Source organism: Trichoderma citrinoviride, assembly GCF_003025115.1.
Source record: "Trichoderma citrinoviride strain TUCIM 6016 unplaced genomic scaffold BBK36scaffold_16, whole genome shotgun sequence".
NCBI classification, from domain to species: domain Eukaryota; kingdom Fungi; phylum Ascomycota; class Sordariomycetes; order Hypocreales; family Hypocreaceae; genus Trichoderma; species Trichoderma citrinoviride.
The window spans coordinates 82,455-103,352 of record NW_020194724.1 but is presented as its reverse complement, the minus strand read 5'-3'; the positions used below and the strand labels follow the sequence as shown (position 1 = coordinate 103,352).

Sequence of the window (20,898 nt, the reverse complement as noted above, 5' to 3'; positions counted from 1 at the left end):
TGATGATTTGTTGTATGAAGCAAATGTAATGCTGCAATGGTAGAAGAAAAAAATATATGGATACCCTTGCCCGATAAGATAAGCCGCATTGTGCACTTTAATTGCATAGCACCAGTAGGTGCATGGGCCTCTGAGCTTCAGGAGATCCTGACAACCTACTTCGTGCTTCAATTGGCATGTGATGGATATGGTAAGGGAGTCCACCTAAAGAGACCCAAGGCAGAATATCCCTCAGGTCGTTTCACAGGGATAAAAGAAGAGGGAAGAGACTAAAATATTGTATTCCACAGCCGGTGTAATGCCCCCATATATGCTCAAATATGTTGATATATCTGCTTCGCGAAATTTCGAACCGATGCTTTTTCCCGACAGACGTAGAGTAATAAGGATGGTGGAAATAAGAAACGTAACAAAAAAAAAAACAAGGAAATCTATATCATTGCTGCCCATCGCTCTCGCGTCCGCCCTCCCGGCTCAACTCTATAGTGCTCAGACTGGGGAAACGCTTCGTAAAATCCTCAATGTAGTCCTCCCGTTCGCGCGCAGTCATCTCCAGCATCGGCTGCCCGGGGAGGTCGATTGCTATCAAACGCTCAAATGTCGGCTCGTCCCTCTCTTTCGTTGGTGACGAGGCATGCCTACCCCCTGTAGGGATGTTGTTCAGGTGCACCGGCTTCTTGGGGGCTGTTGGCTTGGCCTGGCTTTTGGCGGACACCGAAGCTGATGTCGAGCCCGTGGCTTGTTTGGCATCGACCAAGGAATTGTCGCTTCGTCGTGGATCCGCAACTGCGGGTTTTGCAGCCACGGTCGGCTTGCGCTTCACCTCGGGGCGGTTCTTGTCCGTCGCGCCTGATGCTGGCTCGGAGTCGGTGTACTTTCCATATCCGTGGGCTGTCCGCGGAACGGGTGCCGGCTTCTGTTCCTCGCTCAGCAGACTCTGGACCCTGTTCTGGATACTGGCCGCTCGTGCTGCTCCCATGGGCTTTGGTGCGGTGGGCGGACGAGCTTTAGAGGGCGAGCCGCCTTCGGCAACCCGTCTTCGGTATTCTGCTTGCGCAGCCTCTACTCTAGCTTCTTCCTCTTCCAGCTGGCGGCGCTCCATGTCACGACGCATCTCGGCCGTCATGTGTCGCCCTTCGTCATCCGTGTCGCTCCGATCGTCTGCCGCCTCAGACCCCTGGATGGGCGTCAACGCACGGCGTGCCTGCTCTTTGCCGGGCGAGGAAGCTCTGGCTTCTGGCTCATTGTCGGATGGGGCGTTGTTCTCGAACCTCTTGAACGCACCACCAAACTTGCTCGCAAGCAGGTTCTTGGAAGTTGTCGATGTCCCCTCAGAGCGCTGCCCGGGGCGGTCCTGGTCGAAGTCCTGGACTTCGGTGCCGCTGGAGCTACGCTGGTCCTTCAAGCTCGATCCGCCATCGTTGCGTCCAGTGTTGGAATGTGAGAGAGGGAGATGCCACGAGGAGTGTCGCGTCAGGGAAGACTGGCGAGAAGAAGGCTTTGACGCGATTTCCCTCTCGCGCAAGTACTCCAGGGTGCTGGGCTCAAACGTGGAGCTGAGGGGCCGCTGCTTGCCGCCCAGATCGCCAGCAGAAGATCGCATGTCGATCAGGTCTTCTTGGGAGCTGAGGATGTCAAGCGATGTCCTGGATGAGGCAACCGTGCTCTGGCTCAACCGCGCGGGCTGGACTGACGAAGATCGTGTATTTGCTGACGCCCAGTTACCACCAGAGTGTCGCTTGGCGGTGGTTTGCCCAGTGAGAGCCGCGGCACGAGGCGGAAGCGCACGAGGAGTTTCCACCTCAAAGGAGCGTCTGCTACTCTCCGAGTCGGATGGTTGTTCCTTGTCCGGGGAGAGCTCCGTCATCGTGCCCGTAGACACATACGAAGAGGTCGCCGTCTTGTTCGCAATGGCCTTGAGCTCAGGATTGCTCGTGATAATGGACTGTGCTCGGCTGATTCCAGACTGGGCCGTGGTTGAGGCCACCAGTCTTGGATGGAGCTTCGTCTCCAGCGTTGGCGGCGAAACATCAGGAGGTGGACGCGAGGAGATGGGCGCAACAGAGTGCGGTCTCGGAGCAGGTATTGAAGACGCAGGGCTTCTTGAGGATGCGAATGCTTCATCGGCCAGTCGCTCAGCAACCTTGGTGCTCAAATCCTTCTGTGGTCGAGGCGAAACTGGGCCAGAGTCAAAGTTGAAGGTCTTTTGCTCGTGAAGCAAGGCGAACTCGTCCAAGCGCGGGAATCTAGAGGAGAGCTCATCAGGCTCTGCCTGTCGAATGGGAAGGGTGGTGGCAGCGCTAGCAGCAGCAACGGCTTTGGAATCCAAAGCAGCGAACGGATCGCCGTCAGTGATCTTGCCCGGAACAGGCGTGCGGGATGGTGAAGGAACCGGGCGACCTCTTCTCATCGGCGTGATGTCAGGCAGGGTTTGCTGCTCTCTGGTGGGTGCTGCAAAGACGGCGCCGACCATGGGTGCCTGCAGCTTTGGATCGGTCGCGGAGGATTGGCTCGTCTTAGGTTCGTCGATCGCTCGTCCAGAGTAAATCTGAGTGTTGAGCGGTTAACCTCTGTTCACATCCGAGAAGAATACAGCGGTGATATTGTGGCAAGGTCACTTACATCGTGGATGGGCATCTCTCGGCCCTGCATAGCGCAAGCCTCCTTGAGAACTTGGTATATGTTGGGTCTCGATTGCATGTTCTCCTTGAGCATCCAAGCTACTACAAGTCAGTCCCCGTCGACGAATTACAAACTGAGAGGGCGCAGTTCATACCAATGAGCTTCTTTAGCCTGTCTGAGAAGACGGGATAGCTGGGGTATCGGTAGCTCGCGTTCAGGATGGCCAACTGCCCTTGATCTTCAAAAGGGGTTGTGTAGTAGCAAAGCTTGTACAGCAACACGCCCAGTGCCCAGATGTCCGACTTTTCATTGATCGGCTGCTTTCGGTAGACGTCGACCATTTCGGGGCTCCTGTACTGCAGCGTGGTGTGTTTCTGAACATCCTCATCCATCAAGCGGCAGTCGACGACGGTCATGGGGGCCGCCCGCGGGGGAGCAGCGGAGCCAAAGTCGCACAGCTTGAAGCGCTTGCCCTTGGGGGTGTTTGTGATGAGGACGTTTTCGACCTTGAGATCGCGGTGCAGCAGCGGCGGCTTGAGGTAGTGCATGCAGGCAACGCCCTCGGCGATGTCGGCAAAGATGTTGATAATCTCGGGCTCGGTCAGGCGGTGCTGCAGGCGGGTGTTCATGAAGTCGATGAGGCCGCCGCCGTCGCAGAACTCCATGAGCAAGAAGACCTCGTAGCCGCCGCCCTTGAGCTCGGACGCGTGCGAGTCGATGTAGGTGACAATGGCCTCGTGCCCCTTGAGGCGCTTCATCGTCTCGACCTCGGTGCGCATGCCCCGCAGGGCCTCCTTATCGGGCACGGCGACTCGCTTCAGCACGGCCAGGTCGGTGCCGTCGACGGCCTTGGGCAGCTTGACCAGGTAGACGTGCGCGAAGCCGCCCTCGGACAGGTATTTCTGGATCTGCACGCGGTGGTTGCCGACCTGGATCTTGGTGCCCGGGGCGAAGGTGCCGGCCGGGGGCCCAGGGGCCGGCGGCTGCGAGGCGGCATATCCAGCGTGCGGGTGAGCGTGGTGCGGCTGCGGAGGCATTCGGTGGCCGTACGAAGCCATGGCTGGCGTCGTCGAGGCGAGAAGAGCGTGTGTGTGTCGTACAGCAACGGCCAGCCTCGTGGGCAGCAAGGGGAGAAGGGGGCCTCGACGGCGGTGACGTTACCAGCAGGGGCGGAGGGGCGCGCTGGCGCTGGAGATGGTGATACCGCCTAGATGCGTTCAGGCCGTGGGCGATGGAGACATTGGCGGGCGAGGAATCGGGGGGCCGGCGCGGCGGTTGCTCGGCTGCGAGTGCGTGGGAGTCGGGAGACGCACAGGCCGTGAGGATTCCGGATCTGTCGTGCTGGAGGTCGGCAGAGGACGCTGGGCCCTGGAGGGTGAAGCCTAGAATCAATCGCCAGCCTCGCTGAGACTAACGGGCTGGAGTTGGTTTAGCGACCCCCTGGACTCCGCGTTGAGCGTCGAGATGCGATCGGGCCATTGTCGGCTAATCTCGCAGGACGTCATGGATCCGCCAGGGCAAGATTAGGCATCATCTGTGCTCCAGCTCAGCAGCCTGGACGCCCAAGAGGCTGATGGATGAAGTGACTAGAGCGGCCTCGACGGGACAGCGAGCATCGACTGACTTGGCCGCGTGATCAGGGTCTCTGGATGTTCATACGAAGATGTCATGGAGACTTCAGGTCACGATGGCGATCTACTAACGTTGGGGTGCGGCTTTTTACGGACTAGATCCGACGCATCGAGATGGCTATAGTAAGATGGGGTAGACAAGCTGGAGCGAAGAGTTAAGCATGAAAGAACCTTGGAGGACCGAGCTGGACACGGTTGGCAATGTCTCGACAATATTGGTGAATCGATCAAGGGGCTCCTATCGATAGGCAACAGGCGCTCTGACTTGCGCTGACTCTGGGTTGGAGATGTGATGTGGGAGAAGCCGGATGGACTATCTGTGCGCCCCAATATCACAATGGTGTGCTATGAATACTGACCTACGCAAGTCCAGGACATGAGCAGATGTCGACCCTCACTACGAACTTGCCTGACAGATTTCACGATCAACAACCTTCTGATCGGTTGGAGGTGACGCAAAGCAACGCAAGTACTGCATGATTTTCAGGCACCGCCATCATCGGAGTGGTCGTGTACACCGAAGGTACACGCAGTTGTACGAACCGCACCCTCTCGCCTGTTCAAAGCGGGCTGAGATTCATTCCCAACCTAGGGACTGTTTCTGTTTACCTTATGAAATGAGATCGACGTTGGTTCACGAAGTCAACTTCTTTTTTGGCCTTGCTTCATCTCCCATATACATACAGTAGTCAAGACAGCATCTGATATTACGAGTACATCTCGGAAGGTGACCGCCAGGTAAGACGCGGCAACGGCTTTTCAGGGACCAATTGCCGAGAAGCCGTGAACAGCCACCATTTCGATGGACCCCGTAATGGGGACCCCGTTTATCTGCCTGAGCTGCATCCTCCGACTGAGGAAAATGGAAGGCTGTGGATTTCTGTCGGATTCCAATGTCACTGTTTCAACATTCACTGCTACCTCGCTTTTGTTACCTGGGTATGGGAGTATCAGGGACAACCATCTGCTCCTGCTATTGGTAGGTACTCGGCCAGCTTCTTCACAGTTTGCAGATTGGTAGCGTTCTGTATCATGTTCTGCTATGCCTCGTGTCAGAGAGCGTGGCGTGGCTGCACTATCGTCTGCAATTGGACGAGGCGTCGCAAGGCCCTTGAATGTCTCTAAGACGGGTAAGAATCCCGATAATGGATGGATATTGCATTGTTACTGTATGTAATCTGTGCGAGAAGATGCCCATTGAGATCGAATCACAGATTGGCGTCTACAGAACTTGTACTTCTACTTGCACGTCTCATCGGCATCCTCAAACACCCCAATACTCTTCCCCGTGGGAGGCCGCAACAGAAAGCAACAAGCATTCTCCCTCCGTGGAATAATAATAAACGCCCTTGAACACATCTGGCGTCCTCCTGCAATAACAACAGCAGTTTCCGAATCCCCCAAGTCTCTCCTCCATCCACCAATGAGCAAATCCCATGCTAAGCACCGCTCGGCTCATTCGTGCCGTGCAAACCGCCCGCGGGCTCCCCCCCCTGTCATGTCATCCAAACATGAAGCCTCTCTTCGCTGCCAAAATGGCCCACCCCGAGTTCCATGTCATGGGAATAGTAGTACATAGTAGTCCGTTTAGTGACAGCTTAGGTAGGTATTCGGCTGGGTTGTAAGTACTATAGTATAGCAAGTAGCGTCTAGTACCTTCTTCTCAGGGTTTCGTGCTCCAGATATCTCTTTGGCTAGGCGAGATGGGGTAGCAATTCATGCATCACACCGCACGGATTGGAGACCAGAGAAGCGTGTAGAATGGGCCATGCTCGGGCGCTCGCTTCTTGGGGGATCGTCTTTGATGGGCGGTGCGTATCACTATCGAACTTGTTGCTTGTCTGTTTACATGTGAGTACATGCCGTGGGATGAGCTGATGCTGCGCCCCTGGTTGCGTCTGATGTGTCCTGCGCATCCATCTAAAACTGCTCACGATAGTTTTGCTTTAAAGAGGCCCCCAGCCCCCCCTCCCTCCCTCCTACTCTCCAGATATTCTCCCTCTCACTCTTATTTACTACACAAGCTATACCATATTTCTTTAAATACCTTCGTTTGAATTTACAGCAACAGCGGTTCAGCGGTTTCTTTCTCTAATAATTCAAAATGTCGTCTCCTCAGCCCCAGATGGTTGCCCAGCAAATGACCCCCGAGGCCCCTGCGCGAATCAGCTCCGACCAGCCGGTACGTCTCGACCGATTCACCTCATGCTCGTGAACTCTCCAACCCGAATATCGAACGGAAAAGAATCATTTTTCAAGATCCAAACGCATTCACACGACATGAAATGATTGATTGAGTTACTGACATCGCTTTGTTGGTCGCAGCGCCCCGTCGAGCCCATGAGCATGGAGAGCGACGCTAGCATGCGTGGCGGAGAGGGCGAGAAGGGTGTAAGTCCGGTCCCAGTCTACTCGATTCTCTTCATGGAATCATGTGCGATTAGATCTCAGTGTAGATTTCTGACATTTTGATATGTATATCTCTAGGCCATCTGCTGCGGTATCTGCGCCGGTCTGGCCTGCTTCGAGTGCTGCGAGTGCACCGAGGACTGCTGCGAGTGCCTCTTCTGCTAAACGGTTTCATGAATATCGGAATGTCGAGAATATACACGATCAAGGGACGGAAGGGGGGAAGCGTAATGGTTCCAATGAGCGAAAGATGGCAAAGACGGGCGTGTTGGTCATTTAACGATATGATATCCCAAACTGTTCAGCCTCGATGAATAGAGTAATACCCATGGCTTTCACACACAAGACATTCTACGTTTTCAGTTCTCGTTCAACTGTTTTTCTACGAGTTTTCAGAGATAATCATAACAATCCATGATCCAGCCTTACACCACAATCCCCGCCAGCTCCTTCACCACATCCTCATAATACCTCTCCGACAACCTCTCCGCAACCTCATCCCCCGTCTCATCATCATCCCCAGCACCCAACCCCAGCTCCCCCTCCCCCATCAAGCACCTCTTCGCCGCCCCCTCAAACCTCACGCCCATCTCCGCCCCCACATCCGCCATCCGGTCCTCCTCGAGCAGGTCCCGCCGCACGTGCCGAACCACGTCCGACTGCCCCTTGGCCAGCCTCATCTCGATCCCGAGCACCGCCTCCACGGGCTTCCAGTGCGCCAGCTCCACCAGTATGACCCCCAAGCTATAGATGTCGAAGCTCTTCTTTGATCGTTCCCGCGTCTTGCCCTGGTTGGACTGCGCTCTGGGGTGCCGGTAGAGGTCGAGCTCGGCATCGTGGCCGGGGATCTCGGTGACTTCGTCGGAGCCCACGGGCCGGGAAAAGTCGAAGCCGGAGAGGTAGACTTGGGTGTAGTCTACGTGGCCGGCCTTTGACCGGAAGAAGAGGACGTTGTGGCTGCGGAGCCCCTTGTGCAGCCAGTTGACGGCGTGGAGATGGAGGAGACAGTTGCTCAGGGCGTGCGCGAGCTTGACCCGGTCCGTCACCCTGGGCTTGCGCACGGTCTTGTCGAGGAGCAGCTCTCTCAACGACACGGGGGGGAGGCTGTCATGCACATCATCGCCTTCTGGCCGTTCGAATATCAGGCCCAACCGTCGGTCAAGGATGTCGACATCCTCCTCGGCAACGTCTGGATCCGCCTTGTCAAAGAAGCCGATGCAGTGAGGCGTCCGAAAGGCCTCCGGCTTGGGCTTGTGGTTGAGCAAATACGCCAGCTTGCGCACTCTGTCGACAATGTCCTGCTTGGACAGGCACCCAGGAGTTCCTGCAGTGTCGTAGTCTTTCCACTCGCTCCAGACCTTTTTCTTCCCCTCGGCAGTCTTCATCACGGCCTCGCACCGCGGGTCCTCCGAGTCGTCCACGGTAGGGTCCAGCTCGATCAGATACTTGGGGATCTGGACATGGCGAGCGTCTCCCGGCTGCGCGAGCTCGAGAAACGCCGCCACGGCGTCGTCAACCACCGCGGGAGCATCTGATTTGGGGTCGATGGTTTCGTTGAACGCCTTGAACTTGGCCAGCCTGGAAAGCTGCCTCAGCTCGGCCACGCTCGCTTCTCTCTCGGCCTGCGACATGCGCAGGCGCGTCGGTGCACCGGTAGTATCTCGAACTTCCAGCTGAGCCTTGAGAGCCAACACCAGGTGGCTCAGGTCAGCAATCTTGTGGTGAAGCAGCAGCACGCCGCGGTTCGTATCCTGCACCGTGTGCCGGATTTCCACCTGCAGGGAGTGATCGAGGATATTCATCATGCTGTCGTTCAGGACGGTGAACTTGGAGAGCAGATGCTCGAACCCTTCCTTGTCAAACGAAACCCACTTGAGCCTCTTTAGGCCTTCTTGCGACTTCTGCCTCAGATTCAGCATGGCTTTCTTGATAAATAGCCTCTTCTTCTCGGACATGGGAAAGCTGGCCTGCTTGGCATCCTGCTCGGGCGAGACGAGGAAATCGCCATGGTCGCCGCGGACGGGGGTGAGATTGCTGTGCTTGCCCTGGTACGCGAGGAACTCGTCAAACAGGCACTGGACCTGCACCAGCAGGTCGAGCACCGTCTGCCGGTGGAGGTTGAAGACGTTTGAGTTGAGGATGCGGTCCTGGTTCTCCGTGTTCACGTCCAGGAGGCCAGACGTCTCGCTCCAGGCGAAGAGGCGCTGCTGTTCCAGGCGGAGGCGCAGGTTGAGGTATTTACAGTCGTCTTTGTAGCCGAGGGCTGTGACGAGGAGCTGGATACCTTTTTCGCGGGGGACGAAGCGATGCCGCAGAGTGTTAACACAAGAGGAACACTACTATTACCACCATGGTGGAAGAAACATGGAAAAGCAACATGAATTCATAGGATCGAGTCTAGGGTGGCCAAGCACATGCCTTGGATACAGCCGGTGTAGACCTGCAGGCCCAAGGATGCAACGCCAAGAGCCAGGCCGGCCAGGGAGACGGGATCCATTTGCGATCTCCGGGGCCGTTTTATCTCTCCCCAATCTGGTGATGCTGCGAGGGTATTATGTGACCGAATTTGCTGGGTGGTGATGGTATTATCGAGGCTGGTGTGGAAGCCCAAGCACATGTACATGTAAGCAGCTGCTGTGAGAATACTACATGCATACATCGCACGCTAGACTATCACTCCATGTTTCGTACTTGTACGGTTCAGTCATGTTGCATTGATTGAGTGTTTGTGCGACGAGGGCTGGACCGGACTAGCGAATTGCCGTCGAGATGGGAGTGGAGAGGATGGGAAGCGGGCTGGGAGATCGTGGACCGAGCCGACGGACGGCAGAGGCACGGGACAGGGGGGATAGGGTCGTGATGGTGTTCACGCTGGATAAGGTACTAGGCAGATACGATCGTGCAATCAATGTTTCATGTGGTGGCAGGACGAGATAATGCTTGTCCAACTACAAGAACATGTACTACTAGTAGTACTCGTAACGGCTTCGTGGCCAATCTCTCTGCCAGGGATGCGGCAGATGTATGTAGGCCGAGCTTCAATTCGATTGATGTGAAAAGTGATGGCACGCGAAGGGAACTTGAAAGCACAGCGCACAGCACCTCCTTGCAGTTCAGAATCGTAAAAGACACCAGATCTGAACAATGATCCGTTTCGCTCGCAGCTGCTACCGCATCTATCCGGCATCTCACCAACAGCATCCGTCGATAGATCGCTGCCAATGTAATCAGCGCAATATCGGATAGCCTCCCTCACCTTGTGGCGCTCGCGTCTCAGCGTTTGATGGTTACACGTACACGACAGACATGCCGCCGCACTGTAAACAAGCAGAATGTCATCACGCGCGTCTCGGAAGAGAGAGAGAGCGCGACTTCACGTTGTTCTGGGATCAAATCTTATCCCGAGAGATTGCGTTAGCCTGAGGACAATGTCGCTGCTTGTCTCACTTCAGTGTTGAGGTGCTTGATGTCCTCTTGCATGCACCCCATTGGGACTGGACTGCCCTGTCGCCCTGCATTGGGGGACAAATAGTGGCCGTATAGCCTCATCTCAACCGGTCACTCATCGACCAGTGACCATCTTGAATGAAGGATTCGGTGAGTTTAGCTCCTCCCACTTCCGCCGGATAGCGTCCCATCATTGTCTAGTCGCGGGATGCATTTCGATCAGATACTGCTTGGCGGTGAGACCTGTTGCTGTTGATGTCCTCATCATGTCATTAATCACAAGACATGGGCCGTTTCATTAGGGTAGTAGCAGCAGAGGATTCGATCACATCCCAGGCCTGTTCCATCCCGTCCCGTCCCTGTATGTACCTGCAGGCCTGCGGCAACGGTCAGGGCCAGGTGATGGTGTGCTCGTCATTTGGACAACTTGAAATGGAGGCGGACTGGCCGGCGGGCTGCACAACAAGGAATGCGTCGGGTGGCTTGTTTCGATGGCGCGCTGAAACAGGTCGATAATCTCACAACTTGTATGACATGGACACTGCCGTCTTATCTCCCGCCTTTGCCTTGCTTCAGCCGTTCTCACGCCTCGGCTCACGATAAATCGCAAGCAATTCCTTGTATTCGACTCTTGGCCCGTGGCGCTCAACTAGCATCTGACAGGCGCGCAAGTTCAGCTTCAGCGTTCTCACATGCGGAGAGCGCTCCGACGGGCGGCCAACCACTAGACCCCGACTGCTCCAGGCCCCTACAGCCACTAATCGTGGCCCCCGGGGCTATTGAGATTTCAGCCAACCAGCAGCGGCTTGGGGGTCTTACATCTGGGCTACTACATACCGGGCCGTGGATGCTGCATGTCTGGCAACGCCTTGCTTTTGCTGAGGTATTGGATATTTTGTCTGGTGACACAGGATTTGCGAGGTAGTCAAGGTAGTAGTAAGTAGTATGCAGTGTCGACAAACGGTCTCTCCGCGGAATATTGCCAAATGGGCTTGGCTGATGGCGAGGCTTGTGGCTGGACTTGCATATGTTGGTCAAAGTGCCCGATGAATGCATCCATCCGTTAAGGTATTGGATCCAACAGCGTTTGACCGGCCAAGAGAAGCAGGAAACCCATCACCGCGGTAGTGTCTTGGGTACCTCTTGCGCAATAGCCCCTGGTATCCTCTACTTGAGTCGACGAAGCCTGTGTAAGGTAGCTTGCCGATTGCAAGCTGGAGTTGATTCTCAGGTCATGGCCGTTCAGGTGTATTCTCTGTCCAGCAGCTGAGCAACTGCCAGAGAGCAGACACAAACCCACCAAAGCCGGGAGTTTCGGACTTGGGCGAGCAAAGCAGCACTCACGAGTCCGTGTCTGTGCCTCGAAATCCATTGTCGCATCGACTTCAACAGGGTATTTATCGAGCAATTACTTGTACTGGCCACTGCGGAGTTGCGCAGCCGGGAGTCCCTGGACTGCCGCAGCACCAGACTGGACTTTGCCCGCACCGGGGCGCTGAACCATCAACTAACATTTCCCCACCCGGGTGACAGCCAGCAGCGAACCTCTTCCCCTGGCAAACCAAATCAAACCTTCGCTCACATCGGGCCTCACTCTCGTCCTTCCTCGATCACTTGCCTCTTGTTTTCCGTAACCGTCTCCATCCTCTCCCCAGCATACGCGACGCCCTTCTTCGTCCCATCGCCTCTGCCGACCGTCTCTCTCCAGGTCCATATAGTAACCGCCATGATGGCCCACGGCTCAGGCGTGCCGCAGCCACCCGCCGGGACCCTGTCGCCTCCTGACTCCTCGTCATCTGCATCTCAGTCGCCGATTTCCCCGACGCATGGAGGCCGGATTCCTCTGGCAGTCGCCGACCAGCCCGCCGCGGGCCTACCAAACACCAGCAGGAGCCCGGAAGACCCAGCCAACAAGCCGGCCGACGTCAAGGACGACAGCGATGGCCGCTCGCGTGAATCTGCCGTGCCAGCGGCGTGCTTGGCTTGCGTAAGTTTGTTCGTGCAATTGGTTGCTCTGCCTCTTTTTTTCCCCCGACGTCGCCGACCTCGCTTGGAGCACGACTCGTCGTCGATGCACCCCGACAGCAGCAGCAGCAGCAGCAAGCATTCAGCTTCGCTTGATATAGGGTGTCATGACGGAGGAAAGGAAATGAAACAAAGAAAAAAAAAGAAAGAGGAAAAGAAGGAAAAAGTGGAATTGGGTCATTTACACTGGACTGAAGCTGTTACTGCTGCTCGTCTGAATCCTGTTGCTCCGCGAATCCTGGCAGTCCGATACCATCCCACTTTCCATTGCACATTAACGCGATGAGCGCTCTCTCGCTAACCAGAAGCCTGCCTCCCCCGGCGTCTAGCGGAGCAAACATCTCAAGTGCGATGGCCAGACGCCGTGCTCTCGCTGCGTCGGCTCCAACTTCGAGTGCATCTACGTAGCCTCTCGACGCGGCTACAAGGGCCCTCGCCGGGGCACCGCGCAGAACCCAAACAAACGCCATGCCACGTCTCCTCCGGACACAGACTCCATCAGCCTGGCCCCCTCGGACTGCCCCATGCTGCTGGGCGCCGGCGCCTCCAGCGGCATGTCGGTGCCCGTGCCCGTGCCGATGCCGATGCCGATGCCGTCAACGCCCATGACCATCCACAACTTCAGCCCTACCGGCCTGCTGCCCGAGACTTCTCCGGCAACGCCCTTCCAGACCACCCCTGGCGTCTCACAGGCTCAGCTGTACCGGTCGTATTGCAGCATCAACGGCATCGAGCCCGGCAGCCTGGTGACGGGTACCCACCTCCCCTTCTCCGCCCACTTTCCCATGCAGACCCTCCAGGAGCGCTGCATTGACTCCTTCTACCGCTACTTCCACGGCTCACACCCCTTTGTGCTCCCCAAGGAGCATCTGCTTCGCTTTGCAAGCGAGAACCCCATCGACCCACTCATGGCCGTCATCCGATGGGTTGGCTCGCTCTTCATCGATGTCGGCAAGTCGCGCCCGAGCCTGTACGATGACGCCATGCGCCTTCTGGACGACCCAACCCAGCCGCAGGACGGCTTCAAGGTCCAGGCCATGATGCTGGCCATTGTTGCGCTGGATGGCTCTTGTCAGAACGACAAAGCCGCCGAGCTGCTGGGCCGGACCGAGACGCTGGCTCTTCAGATTGGCCTCAACAAGTCGCATTTTGCCTCTCTCAACGGACGGGGAAACCCGTGGTTGGAGGAGAGTTGGCGGCGAACATGGTGGGATCTCTTCATCATCGACGGCATGATTGCCGGCGTCCACCGAATGACCAATTTTATGCTTTACGATGTGCCCGCCGACGTCAGGCTGCCCTGTGAGGAGCATCAGTATTTGTCTGGTGTAAGTTTCACATTCGCGTCTCTTCCTCCCCGCTGGTCATGACGTGCATGTTTTAACAGTTTTGTGTAGCAAATACCCCCGCCCATGACCTTGGAAGAGTTGGAGGACCGAGACTTTTCTGGAGACGAGCGCCGATTCTCCTCCTTTGCGTATCGCATTCTGTGTGGCCGCAACCTGGGCAGGTTCATGAGAACCCCCCCGATATACGGGCCAGAGGATGAAAACCTCGGGCGGATTGAGAACCTACTCACCAACTGGCGGCTCCACCTGCCAGAGGACAAGAAGGACTCGCTACAGGCCAACGGTCAGCTAGACGAAATGATGTTCCAGGCGCACATGATGATGTATGCCACGTCCATCCTCCTTCACCAGCCCCATTCGCAGCTCGACTCGTCGCCCGCTCAGAAAGTCACCTCGTGTGCGCCCTACCAGCTGGTTCCGGCCGGTGACCTCTTCAACAAGCACACAAAGCACACCATCGCCTCGGCCAACGGAATCAGCAAGCTGATTACACACCGGGTCCCCTTGCTCTCCCACACCCACTTCTTCACCTGTGTCATCACCCTCTCCTCCATTGTGCATCTCAACAAGTGGGCCCTCTTCTTCATCCAACACGACGACGACGACTTGAGACAGCAGATCCGGCTCAACATTGGCGCCCTGAATGAGCTGTCCAACGTCTGGGGTGCCGCAGACAGGGCGCGGGGTCAGGTCAAGGGGGTGGCTCAAGAAATCTATCACATCAAGAAGGAGCAGCAAAAGAACCCGCAGTACTGGCTCGGCTTTACCCAGGAGGATGTCATCAACAGCATGGCTGCCGACGAGTCCATCATTGCCAACTTTGACAGCATGTCGCCGTCCCAATTGATGGGGTGAAGGGGCCTTTTCAAGCCAAATGAGCATCTGTAAAGTCGTAGATATGGTGTGCTGTTGCGCTGCATGTAAGCATGGATGGGAATGCGATTGGAACATCTACGATGATTGTTGAAACATATAGGAGATGCCCGCCTGGAGACTGGCTTGGTAGGTCTATGTTGGAGGCGTTTGGATTCACGTTATAACCATCGAACGAGGCTACAGGGCGCCGTTGAGCATTGATATTCTTGGGCATTCTGGATTCTGTTGTGTTTACTTCGTGAGCCGTGAACGATTGCAGGTAAATCCATCGGTTGCCGCAAATTTGCCATTTGCGTTATATCTTGAACATTTTTGTTCGAATGTCGTCCTGCTGTTGATAGTTCTGAGCGCAAAGCGCGTCCGTGTCTGCCTTCACATGCTGTGATAGAGGTCAAGTGCAGTTTAAGCAATGCTCCACAGCTCCATATTGAACGCCATCAAGAAGTTGAATCGAAGAACGCTGAAACGTATCCTGATACTGCTGATATTCGCATCAGAAAAACACATATCTTACTGAAGTATTACCTTCGTGTTCGTCGTGGTTGGAGAACTTGTATTCCGTGCGGTGCTAAAAAGTTGTAGGGTAGATTCTGGCGAGATGTGACGGTAGAGTGTCGGTGAGTACGGACGGACTTTTACACCGGACATGATGGAGGCAGGCCTTACACTTCACGATTACTACGTCCTCGAAAGCGTGTGTTACGGTCATAGAGGCAAGCGTTATTGCTCTCTCTGCAGGCTTTGCAGGGCCTCAACCCGCTACGTTTTCGTCTTTGCGCCGCTGGCATTCATAAGTGAGAGGTACCACTAAACATCGGATAAAGAATTGGGAGAACATATACAATCATACCTACCGTAAGTATAGACAAAACCATGTCTCTGTATCTACCACATGCACATTCAAAGGCAACATATCCATCATAGAGTATAATGCTTCTTACAGAGAAAATAATACGTACTCTGAGAGGGCTGGCAAAATATGTCCCTTTTCCTGATAAAGTCGATCGATGAGCTGGCGGTCCCGTTTTAGACCGCCTGTCGGACCCCATCAAAGGGATGAGATGGACACGGCACGGTCACAGGAAAGCAGTATGATCGCCGTCTTACATGTGTTTGCTTACGTACTTGTAGCTCCGTATCTGTTTCCTTTGAGCCATCAAATGATTCTCGCCCACGAAACAAACAGCTCGAAGAGGGATTCCTGTAGCTCATGAGATCAAACGAGGGACCGCTGGCTTAGTAGCTGCGGCTGGGTATGCAAAGCCCAGGCACAGGCACAAGCGAGAAACTAGAAGGCTTCTCAACTTGTTCCTTTGCGCAAGCAATCACCCAGAGAGTGCATTCCCCTGCTTTTTTCTTCCATGGGAAGAAAGCCACCTGGATTATCCGGTGGTTTTATTTTTAGGTGCTTCGTAGGGGTCCTGGAGGGCTGACGCCGTGGCACTGTAGGTAGGTACGTTTGGATCCGCTTGTCAATGTCAAGTGTGAGAGTGTACGGAGGGGTGTCGTCGAGTGCGAGGCAAGCCGTCAGGTATAGTAAGCGCAGTGCGAGTAACTGCTACATGTGCATGGACTCAGCAATGCCTCTTGAAAGAAGACATACGAGTACCGTCTAATCGATGCTGTTTCTCGTAGTACTTCGTATCCGTCAAAGTAAACAAACTTGACGCCGACTCCAGCGGCAAAGGCTGGACGAGCTAAAGATTCACGACGAGCTGACCGAAAAGCGGGGCGCTTCCTGCTTCTGGCGCGGATGAGGCGGTGCTGTCACATGGTTTTGCCTCTTCATCCAATGACAGCCATGAGAACGGTATTATATAATCGGTACGCGGATACTCCCGTCGCCCTGCCAACGGCCAGAGCTGCACTGTGGAGCATCCTCTGCTTGTTCCTTGTTCCTCGCCAGGATGCAATTGGGGGGAGCAGGCACCGCCAGTTTAGCCAAAGAGGTGCGCCTTGCTGCAGCTAAGAAAAAGAATCCCTGAAAGCCGCAGCAATTGGCACTCGATTTCGATCTATTGTCGCTTTTCCAGTGCCTAGTACCCTTTCCACCCCCAGCCTCTTTTGGAGTTGGTTTCCCTTGTCTTGATTTGATTGCTGTTTTTCTGTTTTGGCATCTTCTTCCACGGGTGTTGTCTCTGCGTGGGCGGGTATTTGACTCGACAACCCATGGTTACACGCGATCCGGATTTCAGATGACATACAGTGTGTTACAGAGTCACAGACAGACAATTGCCAGGCTCGGACTCGGACTCAGACTCAGACAGCCCTTGCCAAACTCGACGACGTGCGGTGCGCTCCGACAGACGGGCAGTTCCTCGGGCGCCGCAATCGCAATCGCACGACGCTGGCATTCCAGCGCCAGCCCTCGGACGGACACGGACACGGACACGGACACGGACACCACGGCAGCTCTGGCTGGGACACGCGGCGGAGGGCATCGTCGAGCGGCGGGCACAGCAGAGGGCGCTTGGCAGAACCCAGATCGCATCCTCTGCCTGGCTTGAATCCAGCCAGCTTCGGCCTCCAGTCGCCGTCATGGCGCCGCTGCCAGACCAGTTCTCGTCGCCTGGTTCGGTCAGCTATGACTCCGACACCATGGTCGTGGGCGACGGGACGTGGGACTTTACCAAGAACACGTTCCTCCTGCCCAACCTGCAGGGCACCGACTTTGACACCACGCGATACAATGGTTAGAATCCTTCTTCTCCTTCTTGAGTGACTGTTCCCGAGTCAAACCGCGCTGGGCCGTGTCTAACAAACCTCGTCGCAGGAATGGGCAACCGCTTCTCCACCCTGCACCAATACCACACCATTATCCTGGCGCACGGCATCATGGCCGCCATGGTCTTTCTCTTCCTGGTGCCCTTCTCGGTCATGATTGCGAGGTTCTACTCGAGGGAGCCGGGCTATGCGATTCGATACCACGCGCGGCTGCAAGTCTTTTCCTGCCTGCTGCTGCTGGCGAGCTTTATCCTGGGCTTCTTCGCCGTCGGACCAAAGCGATCGCTGTCGAACCCGCACCATGGAATTGGCGTTGCCATCTTCGTCATGTTCATGGTGCAGCTTATTGGGGGTCGGATAGTCAATCGAATCACCAAACTGCGCTCGCTTCGCGTTACGCTCCATCAGTGGTTGGGAAGAGCCCTGGCGATCCTCGGAATCGTCCAGATACCCCTTGGGCTCACCCTCTACGGGTCGCCCAAGGTACTTTTCATCCTGTACGCTGTCTGGATGGCCTTCCTTTTGGTTCTCTACTTCGTTCTCAGCTACCAGGCGCAGGGCCGTCGGGAGCACTACATGTCGGAGGTGCGCTCCGAAGCGGGCAACACTCGCATCACCGAGTCCGAGTACTTCTCCGACCATAGGGATCATGAACATTCCAAGCTTGCATGGCTGGGCCCCTTGGCTGCTGCGGCAGGCTTGTTTGCCTTGGCCAGAGGACGCAACAGGGACCACCGTGATGATCACAGCCGCGTCCGTAGCCAGTCGCCATCCATGCGAAGCCGAGGCCCAACCGTCGTCTCCTCACGCCCAAGCTATTTCTCGTCGGAGAAGTATTCGGATCTTCCACCCCAACGGGACGGCGGAGGAGGAGGAGGAGGACTGCTCAAGGTATTGGGAGGTGCGGCCGCAGCCTTTGGTGCTGGAAAGCTCTTCTCCAACTACATGAGCCGCCGTGATCGCCGAGACGAAGAGTACTCGGCTGTGTCTACCGAGACGCCTCACCGCAACCGGTCCGGACGGGCCACGACGATTAGCGAGTTCAACAGCGAGTATACCGACGATGTGTCCACCATTCCGCCGTCGCGCGCCCCGGCCCCTACTCAGACTGCTTCTGCCTATGGAGGCCGACGGCCGTCTCCGTCTCGTTCAAACGTCCGCAGCAACCTACCCAGGCGAGACACCTATGACGATTCCGAGTATTCATCCTACGTTTCTCCCTCGCGGCGCACACAAGATGCTGGCGGCGGCGGCGGCGGCGGGTTTGCCAAGGGCGTCCTTGCTACCCTGGGAGTTGGATGGCTTGCGAAGAAGATTGCCAACAGGCGTGCCCGGAAGGAGGAAGACGAGCGTCTCAGGGAAGAGGAGGAGATGCGCTCCGGTACGCAGTTCTCTAGCAGGTACAGCAACACCGAATACTCGTCTCCGGTCAGGAGGGACTCGCGCCGCCCACCACCCCAGAGGCGCAGCACGGTAACGGGAACCGAATTTTCGGATACGACGGAATCGACGTTTGACACCCAGACCGAGCTCTCTGCCATGCCCGAAAAGGGGAGGCCCCTGAGTGCCGCCGTGAGGGTGCCGCCGAGCACATCTGCGTTGGTCCCTGGCGATGCGCCCCCGCCCAGGCGCGGTGAGCGTCTGTCTATGCCGGCCATGCCTTCAGATCCCCGCGGCATTCTCGCTCATTCCGACGGCAGCGCTTCTGACTTGACATCTATTGTCGACCGGCCCGCAGGACGCAACCCGTCTCGGCGGCAGTTGGACAGCGAACGAGCTGCGGCCGAGGCGGCTGCCCGTGCCAGCAACCTGGCGGCGCAGCAAGAGCGGACGCGGTTTGGCAGCTCGACAGGCGCACCGGGAGGCGGGAAGAGGGGCCACGACGACAAGGACCGAAACGTCACCCTGCGACGATTGACCGAGGAAGAGTCTCTGGCGCGCCGGGGCCGGATGGACTCGCAATCCAGCCTGTCCGAGTCTCCGACCAAGAGTCGCCGGTACCGCCGGGATGATAGCCAGAGGAGGGCAGAGTCGGCGGCCGAAAGCAGGACGGAGAGCAGAGCGCAGGATGAAGACAGCCGGCTTGGACCGCTTTCCCCGCCCAGCGCATCGCATGCCAAGGGCCGACGTGGTAAAGATTCAGGATACTACTCCGGCCAGCCTCCGCAGCCTGCTCAGCCTGTCCAGCCAGTCCAGCCAGCCCAACCCGGGCCGTCGACTCACCTGGCACCACCGCACGCGCCGCTGCCCACAGCCTCTGTCTCTAGCATCGGCAGCCACGGCACATGGAGCGAGATGACCCATCGCCCGAGCGGGCCTCCGACGGAAATCCCCGACGCGCCGCCGGCCTCACGTCCAGGCGCGGCTCCGGCTGTGCCGCCCGTGGTACCGTCCACCGTGCCGCCGTCCACCGTGCCGCCTACGGAGATCAAGGAGGATAAGGGCAACGAGTCGGCCGCGGACAACAGGAGAAGGCGGCGGATGGAGCGACGGCGAGCGAGCAGCAGCCGGCCGGCGGGGACGGACATGTACACGACGGACACGTATACAACGGACACGTATGACGATACGGAGAGGGGATTCTGAACGTCTTTCCTTGTCCTATCCCTTCCTCGGCGGTATAGCTGGCTCGGCAACACATGTGCCCGTGGACGATCAAACGTACATACAGGCAAAGAGCAAGAGGAGATGTTTGGTGTGATTTACCTCCCCCCCTTTTTTTTTTCTTTTTCCACGGTGGGAAGCATGCTGCATATGCGTTGAGTCGTAGGATACCTTTCCTTGATCTTATTAGAGGCGTTTGGGATGGCATTCTAAAGAACTCTGCACATCTTGCTGCATTTGGACGATAATGTTTGTTGCGCGTATTCTTTTGTTCTTTTTTTTCTCATCTTCTTCTCACTTTTTCTCCTCTGGAATGACGATGAAATGGATGGATGATTTTGTTGAAGGACGAAGAAGACGACGAGGGATGATTTTGGGTGAGAGGAGGTGATTTTTACCTACGTATATGAACCGGATTGTACATTTGACTGGACTGGTGAGAGTAGAAAAGGAGAGGTGAGGGAGATTGGTAGGACTGGCCGGAGGGGAGGGATTTGTGTTTGTGTTTGTGTGTTGTATTGTAGGTAGATATGAATGAATGCCTTTTTACTCGTGCTTCTACCCGATTTTCAGGCTTGGTAGTATCAAAGGATGTGAACATTACTTGCACAGAGGCGTAAGGTCGATGTTGTTGAGGTATTCGGTGATGTGGCCTACAGTACAAACAAGGCCAATTTACCTCGGGCGTCTGCCATCAGCCGAACAAGTGCCGCGGACGTCATCAGGGTCGTCCTAGTAATGCTCTTCGACGCGCATCCAATTGATGCCATTGCGGCGCCAATTGGAGCCATTGGAGAAGCTGCAACGTGCCACAAGATTCCCATCAACCGTGACGGCTCTTCCGGATGTCCTGGAAGCTGGAATAAATGTCTCAGCCTGCAAGAACAGGGACCAGTTCCTCTCTCTGCAGATTGATCTCTCCCGGGCTCCGGCACAGCTCCACTGCAGCTCCTCGCGGCGGCCAACCAGCTTCGCCCTAGGCGCCTCTGCTGGGGAACACCGTAGCCCAACTTTTTCTTCTTCACTGACTTCAAGCTTCTCTTCTCTGCATCTTGCCCTCTGTCCCCCTCCCTTTCTACTGCTCTTCTCATCTCTGCACCGTGTCCTCCAGCTGCACTCACTCCATCCACCCACTGCGCGGATCCCGAGAGGCGGCCAATGGCCAGCACCCCGCCTGCGACTCCTCGCGCATAGAGATAGAACACAAAACG

General features: G+C 56.3%; 5 protein-coding genes across 5 annotated transcripts; 3 read left to right on the top strand and 2 right to left on the bottom strand.

Moving 5' to 3' along the window:
* Positions 1–436: 436 nt before the first annotated feature.
* Positions 437–3,680, bottom strand: BBK36DRAFT_1128535 (serine/threonine protein kinase; the record flags this gene model as incomplete). The annotated part of the gene is made up of 3 exons (XM_024891626.1): positions 437–2,548; positions 2,623–2,720; positions 2,777–3,680. 3 exons carry the CDS (start codon positions 3,678–3,680, stop codon positions 437–439), a joined length of 3,114 nt encoding a protein of 1,037 aa, XP_024745864.1.
* Positions 3,681–6,357: 2,677 nt separating this feature from the next.
* BBK36DRAFT_1128831 (hypothetical protein) lies at positions 6,358–6,725 on the top strand (the record flags this gene model as incomplete). Its single annotated transcript, XM_024891668.1, has 2 exons — positions 6,358–6,435; positions 6,579–6,725. 2 exons carry the CDS (start codon positions 6,358–6,360, stop codon positions 6,723–6,725), a joined length of 225 nt encoding a protein of 74 aa, XP_024745863.1.
* A 362-nt stretch (positions 6,726–7,087) lies between these two features.
* Positions 7,088–9,159, bottom strand: BBK36DRAFT_1172307 (hypothetical protein; the record flags this gene model as incomplete). The annotated part of the gene is made up of 2 exons (XM_024895706.1): positions 7,088–8,869; positions 9,103–9,159. The coding sequence occupies 2 exons, from the start codon at positions 9,157–9,159 to the stop codon at positions 7,088–7,090; spliced, it is 1,839 nt and encodes a 612-aa protein (XP_024745862.1).
* Positions 9,160–11,623: 2,464 nt separating this feature from the next.
* On the top strand, positions 11,624–14,371 carry BBK36DRAFT_1136483 (N-terminal binuclear Zn cluster-containing/DNA binding domain-containing protein). The gene is given in 5 exon segments (XM_024892993.1): positions 11,624–11,674; positions 11,687–11,732; positions 11,833–12,096; positions 12,464–13,462; positions 13,532–14,371. The coding sequence occupies 3 exon segments, from the start codon at positions 11,839–11,841 to the stop codon at positions 14,336–14,338; spliced, it is 2,064 nt and encodes a 687-aa protein (XP_024745861.1). The 5' UTR covers positions 11,624–11,674; positions 11,687–11,732; positions 11,833–11,838; the 3' UTR covers positions 14,339–14,371.
* Positions 14,372–16,897: 2,526 nt separating this feature from the next.
* On the top strand, positions 16,898–19,669 carry BBK36DRAFT_147521 (hypothetical protein; the record flags this gene model as incomplete). The annotated part of the gene is made up of 3 exons (XM_024897546.1): positions 16,898–17,051; positions 17,133–18,982; positions 19,271–19,669. The coding sequence occupies 3 exons, from the start codon at positions 16,898–16,900 to the stop codon at positions 19,667–19,669; spliced, it is 2,403 nt and encodes an 800-aa protein (XP_024745860.1).
* Between the last annotated feature and the right edge of the window lie 1,229 nt (positions 19,670–20,898).